This window comes from Cygnus atratus, chromosome 23, assembly GCF_013377495.2.
Source record: "Cygnus atratus isolate AKBS03 ecotype Queensland, Australia chromosome 23, CAtr_DNAZoo_HiC_assembly, whole genome shotgun sequence".
Lineage (NCBI taxonomy): Eukaryota > Metazoa > Chordata > Aves > Anseriformes > Anatidae > Cygnus > Cygnus atratus.
Window position 1 is genome coordinate 1,454,947 of NC_066384.1, and position 11,227 is coordinate 1,466,173.

General features: G+C 57.6%; 1 protein-coding gene and 1 long non-coding RNA gene across 2 annotated transcripts; one reads left to right on the plus strand and one right to left on the minus strand.

Annotated features, from left to right (window-relative positions):
- Nucleotides 1-863: 863 nt before the first annotated feature.
- On the plus strand, nucleotides 864-4,481 carry RIMS3 (regulating synaptic membrane exocytosis 3). Its single transcript, XM_035562145.1, has 6 exons — nucleotides 864-1,083; nucleotides 2,319-2,460; nucleotides 2,581-2,693; nucleotides 3,801-3,902; nucleotides 3,986-4,125; nucleotides 4,269-4,481. Exons 1-6 carry the CDS (start codon nucleotides 864-866, stop codon nucleotides 4,479-4,481), a joined length of 930 nt encoding a protein of 309 aa, XP_035418038.1.
- A 902-nt stretch (nucleotides 4,482-5,383) lies between these two features.
- Nucleotides 5,384-11,059, minus strand: LOC118255742 (uncharacterized). The gene is made up of 3 exons (XR_004781020.2): nucleotides 10,783-11,059; nucleotides 8,784-8,981; nucleotides 5,384-7,569 (listed from the first exon to the last, which is right to left on the minus strand). It is a non-coding gene; the product is annotated as an uncharacterized LOC118255742 (long non-coding RNA).
- Between the last annotated feature and the right edge of the window lie 168 nt (nucleotides 11,060-11,227).

The following is an 11,227-nucleotide window of genomic DNA, read 5'->3' on the forward strand; positions in this document are numbered from 1 at the left end:
GGTGATGCCAGGACCCGTGCGGCAGAGACGGGGGCAGCAGAAGCCCCCCATTGCCCCGTGCCCAGCTCTAACTCAGCCTCCCCGTTTGTGCCTTCCTGAAAGAGAAATATTTTCCCAGGCGCTGCCTTCGCGCATTACCGTAAAGTGGCTTCACTTGGCCTGCGGTTAATAATTCACCTCTCCCTGGAAGATGGATGCTCCCATCCCGCCGGAGTTTAAATATTCATGGCGAAGGAAGGGAAGGGAAGGGAAGGCGGCGAGGGCTGGTTCAGGGGGGGCAGCCTCCCCGCAGCCTCTGCAGCCGCTGACACCCCGGTGCCCGGTCCCGGTGTGGCTGGGGGGGGGGCGCTCCCCAGGCACCCCCCCGCTGCCAGGGCTTCAGGTGGGTGCCGGCAGCCCCCGGCGTGGTTTGCGGGGCTGGGGCTGGATGCGGCCCCGTGGCAGGCAGCCATCTCGGGGCGGAGCAGCGGCACGGCCGGAGCAGCACGCAGCGATGCTGCAGCTGCTTTTTGGCGAAGGAGGCGTGCGCGGGGGGGAACTTGGCTGGGTGCGATTTCCCCTGGGCGCCCTCAGCACGGGTGGACGGGGCCATCCCCGAGCCCCACGGCACCCTCCTGCCCCTGGCCATCGGGGGGTGCAGGTCTGGGGTGGGGACGAATGGCCCTGACACGCTGTAGTGCCTGAACTTCCTCGTGTAAATGCCTCGGAGGGACCATCCATCCCAGCTGGGGCCGCCGCGGGGGGAGCACGGCGACATGCCCAGCGCCACCGCCGAGCTGCTGGTGACGTGACCCCTGGCTTCCCCCCCCCCCGCAGCTGATCCCACCACCCGGCAGAGCCGGCGAGCGAGCCAGCGTCCGACCATGTTCAACGGGGATGCGAGCTCCTCCGCCGCCAGGAATGTCGTCCGCAGCTCCAGCATCAGCGGCGAGATGTTCAGCCTCGAGAAGAGCGCGCGGGGCAGCGCCGACTCCGTCAGCATCATGGCCAGCAAGAAGCGGCGCTCCAGCCTGGGCGCCAAGATGGTGGCGATCGTGGGGCTGTCGCAGTGGAGCAAGAGCACGCTGCAGCTCAACCAGAGCGGTGAGCGGGGGGCACGGCTCCCCCCCCCCCCCCCCCCCCCCAGCCCCAGTGCCCCGACCCCGGGGATTTGCAACAGCCCAGCTGCCCGTTTCTGGTTAAAATACCCAAAAAAAAGCTGTCCTGAATCCCTCCAAGCTCAGCCGTGCTCCCCCAGGTGCCGAAGGCGTTGCAAACCTGAGCTGGAGCTCGGGATGGGCTGGCAGGGAGGGGAGAACTCGCAGAAAAGACTTGTCAGGTGCTCTGACCATGGGAAACATTTAAATTTTCAACAGGCAGGGGAAGCAAAAAGCTCGGTTTAGTGCAGGCTTTTCCTCTAGTTACTGCTTTCTGTTATGGCTCACGTTGGCATGTCATGATTCGGGAGATGTTCTATAAGGAGAGGAGTTCATTTGGAGCCCTCCGGCCCCGCACACCCGAGGTGTTACGGGAGGGCTGTAATCAGCCCCAGAAGCCCAGCCAAGCGTGCCAGCGGCCAGCAGGAGCCCACCTGGGGCCAGCAGGAGCCCACCTGGGGCCAGCAGGGCTGCACCTCCCTGGCCAGCAGAGCAGCTGCGGGCCCCTCTCCGAGCGTGGCTCCAGAAGCGAGCCGCCCGTGCCATGGCTTCGTGCTTAAGTAGCATTTGCCAGTCCTGGCCGCTGCCCCCAGCCTTCCCCCATCACCTTAAAAGACCCAAGATAATTGGATTTATATAAAAAACAACAGCAGCGATCACAGCGTCCTGCCCGCTCTGCTGGAGGCACTCGGGGGTGTCGGGGACCAGCCTTGTGGCACCGGGGAGGGGACCGGGGGGGTCTGCACCGGTCCCGCAGCTGGAGGAACGCCAGAGCAGGGACCGGTGCTGGGGTCGGGGTGGGAGCTCAGCGCTCCCCTCGTCCCGGGGCCGGGCGCTGGAAGCGGGCCGACGCTGGACCAGTGCCCGGCAGCTTTTGGCAGCGCCAGCGGGCACGCGCTGGGGAGCATCGCGGCAGCGCTTGGCTGAACGCACCGACGGGCAAACACTGCACAAGAGGTGCGGGTGCCTAAATCTCCGCCCCCACCCCGCACCCAGGTGTGCAGAGCTCCCCTGGGACAGCCCTAAATCAGCAGAGGACAAACCTGATCCCCCCCGGGCTGGTCACGCTGTGGGACCGGTGCTTGCTGGCAGTGCTGGGGGGGGGGCTGCTCGGGCCACGCTCCTCCTGCCGCCGTGTGCCATCGCCGGCTCCCCGTGCTCACCCCGTGTCTCTGCTCGCAGAGGGCGGCCCCAAAAAGCTGCGCAGCAACATCCGGCGGAGCACCGAGACCGGCATCGCGGTGGAGATGAGGACCAGGGTCACCCGGCAAGGCAGCCGCGAGTCCACCGACGGCAGCACCAACAGCAACAGCTCCGACGGCACGTAAGGACCGGCTGGCGCGCGGGCACCTGGTGTGGGGTGGCGAGGGGTCCCCAGGGCCATCGGGTGCGTGCCCTGCGTGTGCTGCAGGTCCATGGCAGCACTCCACTCCATCCCGCACAGGTTCATCTTCCCCACCACGCGGCTGGGCGCCGAGAGCCAGTTCAGTGACTTCCTCGACGGGCTGGGGCCGGGGCAGCTGGTGGGGCGGCAGACGCTGGCCACCCCCCCGATGGGTGAGTGCTGGTGGGATGGGGGGGGGGGGGGGGGCTCCACGCTGCACCCGGGGCTGGGGCAGGAGGGTGCTGCGGGTGCCACACGTGCACCAGCCCCGGGATCCATCCCAGCAGCACGCCTCGCTGCTAGACACGTGCTGGGGCCATGCATGGCTTGCAGACACCCCCGTCCTGCTGCTGTTTCTGGCCAGTGCCAGCACCCCCACTGCTCCCAGGGCACCCCCAGGTGTCAGCCCCATGTCCTGCCTATGGGCAGGGGGGAGCAGACGGACCAGGGCCACCTCCTGACGCCCCAGTTCCTGCAGCACCGTGACCCGGTCCCACCAGCCCCAAGCCCCATTCCCGGTGGGACAGGAGGGAAGGGGTCAGTTGGACCCTTTTGGGCTGTCCCCAGGGGGACGCCACGATGTCCTGCAGTGCCCGTGACACACCAGAGCCCTGCGGTGCTGCCGTTCCCCATGGCACCATCAGCTCGTTCCTCTCCCCTCCCCGGCTCCTCGCGCCGTGCTGGGCCGAGCCTGACCTGCCGTTGAAATGCCGAGTGTGTTTTGAGAACATCCAGGTTCATCTCCTTGCCATTAAACCCCGCTGGGACATCAGCATGCCCCTTCCCTGCCCCCCCCCTCCCTGAGGCCACAAGGCAGCGAGCGACGGGGACGCGGTGGCCGCGGGACGCGCGTACGTACAAGCAGGACAGCGTAAGTGGGAGAGCACCACCACGGCCAGCTCACAGGTACCCGTTCGTGTTTCCTCCTCCTGCTGCTGCAGGGCAGGACCCCGGTGAGACCCCCTAGGACGACGGCGGTGGCGGGCACCAGCTCCGCACCCCTGCTGCGGGCAGGAAGGGGGCAGGAGGTGGCCGTCCTCGGTCCCCCTTAGCCACTCACACCCAGCTCTTTGGCTTTGTCCTTCCTCAAATCCTGTTGGGGGGATGCTTGGGGCGCTTTCAGCTGGGTGCTGAGGACGGGGGGCAGGCGGTGGGGTGGGGACACCGGGGTGCCAGCACTGACCCTGGTGGCCGGGGACTGTCCCAGCCCCGGGCTGCAGCTCGTCCCCGTGGGAGATGGGCGCGGGAAGGGTGCTGAGCGCATCCCTTCCCCTGGCCAGGCGACGTCCACGTGGGCATGGCCGACCGCAGCGGGCAGCTGGAGGTGGAGGTGATCCAGGCGAGGGGACTCATCCCGAAGATGGGCTCCAAATCCATCCCTGGTAGGTGGCTGGGGAGGGACGGGGATGGAGCCGGCGCCGTGCCGGGGCTCCGAGCCAGCGCTTCTCCCCCCTTCCCAACGCAGCCACCTACGTGAAGGTCTACCTGCTGGAGAACGGCGTCTGCCTGGCCAAGAAGAAGACCAAGGTGGTGAAGAAGACCTGCGACCCGTCCTACCAGCAGGCCCTGCTCTTCGAGGAGAGCCCCCAGGGCAAAGTCCTGCAGGTGATGTCCTGGTGCAGCCACCAGCGGCTCCTCGGGGACAGGGGGAGCAGGGCAGGGTACACGCACCCAGCATCCCCATCCCGACCCCGGGAGCTCCCCCAGACCCCGATGGCAGCTCCGTTAACGCTGTTTCTGCCCCGCAGGTGATCGTGTGGGGTGACTACGGGCGCATGGACCACAAGTGCTTCATGGGGATGGCGCAGATCGTCTTGGAGGAGCTCGACCTCTCCAGCGCGGTGACGGGCTGGTACAAACTCTTCCCCACCTCCTCCCTGGCTGACTCCAGCATCGGGCCCCTGGCGCGCCGCCTCTCCCAGTCGTCCCTGGAGAGCTCCACCAGCCCCTCCTGCCCGTAGCGGCAGCTTGGTACCAGAGGCCGGGCAGGGAAGGAGACATCCTGACCTACCAAAACTGTCGGTGGATGGCTGTAAATATCCCGTCCTCTTTTTCCCCCCTCCCCTTTTTTTTTTTTTTAAATCTCCTTCCCGACGCAAACCTGCTCTCGGCACGCTCCTCCCCGAGCAAGCGCCCCAGCGCGCAGGGAGCGGGGGCCGTGGGCATCGAGGCAGGGGGCAGCGAAGGCCCTTGTGCCGCGGGAGGGGGGGGAGCCGCCGCAGCCCCCCGGGGAGGACGGGCACGACGCCGTGCTCCTCTCGGCCACAGCAGCCCGGTCCCGCTCATCCAGCGCCACTGCAAGAAGTAGCATGACGCCTCGACTTCTTTTCCTTCGATTTTGTTTCCTTGCCTCCGAGGAAAAGGTAGCTTTTCAAGGAAAGAAACTCAGAAAAAAATCCAACTCAGCACTACTATTTTTTTTGTTCTTCAAGGAATGTAGCATCTTCGATTATGTAGCTTGCCACGTGCTAACACCACACTCACTGCAATATCTGAGACTCGGCGCTGACGGATACATCTGCCAGACACTGCCCGTTTGTTCGTTTTCTGACACAAACCCTGCGACGCTGAGCAAGCCGTTCCGGTGACCATTTTTTTCTTTTCTTTTTTTTTTTTTTAAATTCTGGTAGCATTCAGCCTGTGACAGTGACATTGCCAAAGGGACAGAGCACGGACAAGGGTGCGCGCCACCCCCTCCAAGCACGGGCTGGTCTTGTCCTTGTGTTTCACTGCTCACCGTCGTCTCGTGCGGCCACGGCGAGCCCCAAAACGTCAACTCTGCGCTGCCCGAGGTGAGCGCGAGAGCCCCGAGGGAGCAGGGAGGGGGTGACGCTGGCTGAGCCGCTGCCTTCCAGCCCCTGCCTTCCTCCGCCACCCTCCTCCTCCTCACGCCTCCAGGGGGGTGCTGGGGGGGTCCCGGCTCCCGGGTACGCTACAGGGGAACATCTCAACGGCGTCTTCTGCTGATCTGGAATTAGGGGGACTGAGAGGTTACGAACAAAGGACTCGATGGTTTGAGTTTATTTTCAGGATGAATGTTTTTTTTTTCTTTGTATGTTTTGTTTGTTTGTTTTTAAAGCAGCATTTTGGTTCCCCCGAGGGACCAGTTCTTGTAGCAAAACCGAGAATTACGGAAGCTTTTTTTGAAGGTGCCTAATGAAATTTGCTGAAACTACTCAGGGGAGACACCACTAGAAACTCTGGTTTCTTCGTAAGATACACTTCACACAATGACTGTCCTGAAGGATCAGGTTCCAAAAGAGAGGGAAAAAAGCAGCAAACCACAACACACCAAAACACGAGCAGTCTTGAGACTGGAAGAGGACAAAAGGTTAATGGGGAATTTCTACTGTCCAGATGGCTCTGGCCTTCAGTCTTCAACACAAACCAACCAACAGCACAGTTGGGATTTTTTACAAATTATTTGTTGGCAAAGCAGAGGATTTCACAATGCACAGAGCACAACAAGAACAACCTGCGGTTCTCCCGGCGATGCTGGGACCGATGAACCAGCTCAAACCCGTTGCCACGAAGGAACAAAACCAAACCTGAAGGAAAAGACTGTTGCAACGAAGCTGTCCCCTCGCAGAACAGACCCGGGGGGGGGGGGCAGCGAAACCCCACTGCCCAGCAGCTGCTTTACCCCACGCCCCGCTTTCAGCATCGTCGTGTCAAGGAATTCCAGCTGCTATCGTGTATGTCAGATCTTTACCAAACCACAACCGCTGCGCACCTCCGAGAGCAGGCAGGATGCTGCTGGCCGGGGGTGGCAAGGGGCTGCTTCGAGACCCCCCCAAGGCCCCCCCGGCCAAACACCGAGCCCTCGCCTGGCACAGGGCTGCGGCACAAGCTGGGGGGGTCCTGCGGTTTGAGGAGGCAAGCTCGGCACCCTGCTCGCTGGAGCAGGCATAAACAAGGGGTTTAAAAGAGGCCTTCCTCCTTGGAACTAACTCTGTTTGCTTTACCGGCTCAATTTCATCGTAAAAAAGGAGAAGCCTGCCTTTCCGCAGCAGGACAATAACCAGGAGCACAGGGAATGGGGACAGCAGCGTGGGCAAAGCCTAGAGCTCTGCAGGGATTTTCCGCTCGCCAGTTTGGACACAGCGCTGGCTCTGTGGCTCTCCAGTGAGTTTTGGAGCCCTACTTCTCCCCCCCAGGCAGCACAGTGCTTTTATTAAGATCCAGAAGAGCAGCTGCGGGAGCACGGAGCCAGCTGGGTGCGCACCCCCAGCAGGTGCTGAGGTCCAGCAAAGGCTCCCCTGGTTCTGCACCAGCCCCAAAAACCAACCGCAGCTGGCACTCGGAGAACCCAGCACCCAGACGGAGCGCCTGAAAGGCGCGGCTGGGTGCTCCAGGGAGCATGGAAAACCCAAATATTTGGGCTTATTTTTTATCACTAAGGAATTGATAACACGTTGGAGGATAACGGTACAGCCAGGATCAGAACAAACCGCTCCCCGATCCTTTCTCGGTGGTGTATTCCTGTCTGCTGCAAGGCGAGGGGCTCGTGGGGGCGATTCCTGCTGCCCACCGAGGTGCAGCCACCGTGCCAGTGACTTCAAGCGATTGCCGTTACTCACCAGACACTGAAACCCGTCGAAACCTTAACTTCACTCTCAGCACTGCGTGCCTGGTCCCCGCAGGGAGCTGGTGCTTGCTTTTTGGGTCACGACCCACCTTATGCGGGCATGGAGAAGTGACAGAGGGAGAAGCAACCCAAGTGTTTACCCATGTTTACATTGCAGCGTCAGCTCCTCCTCATTTCTGACTGCGTGAGCCGTGCATCAGACGTTTCCCCCCCTCAAACGAGGGCAAAACAGCCAAGTTACCCCACTGCTTTCTACATGGGACACCAGAAAAACCACGAGCTCCTGGACTCAGGTTTTTTCCGGGGGGATGTTTCCTTGCAGAGGGCATTTTTGTGTGCTATCCGATTTGCAAGAGGTGGCTGCACTAACCGGGTATCGCACGTTAGATTGTTTCATCTCCTTCCTCCGCCCTCCATCAGGAAAGGAAATTCAGGCCGTTCTACTTTGCAGATATTTTCCCCTAGAAAAAAAGTTATTAATATCAGACCAAGTAAGCCTTGCAGGCCATTTTACACCCAGCACACGCACCAGTAAGTCAGCAGGCAGCAGCACCCACCTGAGACACAGATGATCTTACTATAGCACAGCTGATGGGGCAGCTTACCCTGGTGTCAGAATCAAGGCGCCCTAGTTCAGTAACAAGGGTGGATTTTGCCAAAATAGCCTTGAACTGATACTTAAACAACCCCTAAATTCCTGTCAAAAAGCCAGTCGCAGCCACTCAGCAAAGCACAGAAAACACCACAGGATTTCATGCCTAAGCCTAAGCTATCCCTGGATTTTCTACGAGCCAGGGATGGGCTTTATTTGCCAAAATTGAGCGACTGAACATTTCCTAGGGCACCGGGCCAGGCTTCCGGGCACAGTCAGAAATTAGCTCCTGTTTCATCAGCTCCACAGCATGTTGAAAGCACAGGGAGAGGATGCTTGGACATAGAGCTGTCCTGAAACCAAGTGAGATACAGAACCAGTGAACTTGCCCGCAGTAACCAAACCCATTAGGCGGCTTTGGAAAATGCCACAGAGCAACAGAGATGGTGGGAAGCATTCCCTCCATGGCCACCTTTCCCACCCCTTAAAACCTTTCCTGCAGAAACAGTTAAAGCATAGCACTGGGCTGCAAACAGGAGGCCAGAAACTCCTGCAGGAGCGGGGCCAGGACTGCCCCTGCTGATAGGGAATTATTCCTGTTCAGCTCCTTACGAGACTGCTCTCAGCAGCGACACGCTTTACTCTAAGTCTCGTATTTGTGTGCGTGAGGTTAACGCGTTTAAAAACCTTTGCTTATTTCAGTCGGCTTGGAAATACCTAGCAGCAGTGTACGATAGGGTCTTTACTGCTACAAGGCCATTTATAAGAACAGCCCTGGTGATGTTTTTTCAGGTGAAAAGAGCCCACCTATTTTTTTCCAGTTGACTCAGACACTCCTTCCCAGATTGATGTGAAACGCTTGGACGATGCACATCTGTAAACTTCCTTAAGGGTGTGTGTTTGGTTACTGATTTGGAAAATAACTGCATTTTAAAGGTCAAGGAACAGTGCTCAGGCACCGTTCTTCTTGGTGGCTGAGGCCAAAGCCTGAAAGTGTTTTGCATCAGAGATGGAAACAGATATAAAGAGCTCGCTCTGCTCTCCTTTACGTTTTCATGCCTCTATACAGATTTCTAAAATTACCTTCTGTAAAAGCAAGGTTCGCATCCCATGACGTGCCAAAGGCATGACGGCCCCTTCCACTGTTCCTTTAGCGAAGCTGTTTCAACTGGAAGTCTTCCTCCTACACCATGTTCACAAGCATAGGGAACACCCCCATGGCTGGTTGTTAGAGGTGCAACCGTTATGTTCAGGAGCTGAAAAGGCTGCAGAAACGACTGCCTATGGAAAAAGAACCATCTGCAAGGAGCACATTCTGGAACCGGGGGGTAAAGCAGTGCCCTGCGTAACAAAGGGTTACGCAGAACAGACGGAGGGACCAGCTGTGATAACGCCCCACCTAGGCAGTCACCTTAGCTGAGCTCGTCCGTATTTCGTGAAGATTTAGGTTTTAAAGGCAGAAAATGTACAGTAAAGGGCCTAAGTGTTTGTCTCACTGTCTGAATAACCGCCACACTGTTAAACCCCGATCGTCTGCCCCGGGCACAGACACCAGGACCCTGCTGTGCCTGGCTGGAGCGCTGATTATCGGTATACCTCATTTGATTCTCTTCCTTTTTTTTTTTTTTTTTCCTTTTCCCTCTTTAAGAACCAGAGCTTAGTGCACTGTCACATTCAGGTTATTTTTTGTTGTAATTGTGCAATGAAGAGCAATTGTTTTGGGTGTGCTTTTACCACCTGCTCCCATGCTGGCTCCAGCGAGTCCAGCCCCTGCTTCATTGAGCACTTGCACTACTGATGGCTGAGCTGGAGGGCAGGGACACCAGGAGCCAGGGCGCTTCTCTGGAGGGAGGGATGGTGTGGCAGGGCAGCAGGCACCCCATCGTTTCTCCTGTTAAAAAGCAGGTGGATAAACAGCACCCAAAGGCTACTCCTTAGCCTGACACAAGGGTGTTCCAGCCTGCACCTCCCCAAAAAGGGCCAGCAACGAGGTGAGCATCTCAGATGCAAGGAGCTGAGGACAGCGCTGCTGCTCCGGGGTGTGCACATCCCCACCACCTCCCTCTGCAGGCTTTTTCCTGGAGAAGAAGCCTCAGGAACACACAAAAAGTTGGAAGGAAGGCATTGTATGGGGAATGCCATCTGTAGAGAGCTGCTGGATCCTGGTGCTGGCCAGAAAGAAGGGACCTTTGTCCTGACACACGCAGCGAGAGCCACGAAGCTGTGCCTGCTGTCGGGGTCCGGGGGCAGCAGCACTCCCCTCCTCAAAGCCGAGTGGCCAGGGCCCCTGGCGGTGGACGCCTGGTGAACGTTAGCACTTTGAAGTTGGTGGCCTTGTTTTCTTAAAGGGCTTGATCTTTTCGTGCAGTTAGAACTAAATCTTCCCCATCATGTTGTCCTATTCCCCACCTCAAAAATTAAATGAACAAGCACCTGGGCCATTTAAAAGTTTGTCCAGGACTCAAGAATCTGTCATTGATCTCAGAAGTTTATACCTCAAATATAAAAACAAGTGTATACATCTAGCTTAATAACAAATTAAAGTAGCAGCTCCAAGACTGAACTGCAGTTTGTCCTTGAGTCTGACTACTAGCAGCAACAGGAAAAAAACAAAACCAAACCCACTTAAGCACACAAAAAGCACCAAGTTTTTAGAAGCACCTGAACTGAAGTGTTCATTCTATCAAAAAACTCAGAATTTCTATTTCCAAACTACAAGATCTGAAGGATTTTACCTATTCCTTAAACCTCTTTACACACAGCCTATGCCTTTTTAACTTTGTTGGCCCCCTACGAAGTAGGACAGCAGAGCAGTTAGTAACATGCACCAACAAAGGAAATTCACACAGAAGGGTCCAAGATCGTTAAAGGTACGAGGCAAGGAGATGCACCCGAGACTTCTCAGCCAGCCACTGCTAACCAGAGCCTTCTCTCTCCAGGTAGCTTGCTTCAAAAGGCTAAGAGGAGTATCCTGACCAGGGTGCATCACACCGAAGCGATCCAACCATACACGTACACAAACCTAAGCTACTTCACATTTTCACTCCTAAAGTACCCAACAAACTGCATTGGAAAGAATTACCTAAACCAAGAGAGATGGATTAGACTGGAGAGTTGTCAGAACACCATTAGCCACGAGTTAATTGCTACTACGAGCTTAGCTTCCAACCTCAGACAAAGCAGGTAGCAGACATCTCCCCCTCTGAGCGGCAGATGCCAGCTGTGGGTCTCTGTGTACTGGGACCTAAGAGGAAAAGGAGAGTTAGGTGCAGAACTCACAGTACTTACCCTGGGTAGCTTTTCACTTTTGGAAGTCAGGATGTAATTGCATTAGTGAACAGATTTGGCTGCCTTCACTAATCCACTCATTTTGTAGTAAACTTTGCTTTGATGACAGATTCATAAGTTTAACAACTCCACCTTAAAATAAATGCCACCAAGGGGTGAACCGGGGGCTTCTTTAAGCCCCAGTTCCATATTCCAGACAAGGGGATGGGCTTGTGATGGATACTTGAGAATGGTTATAG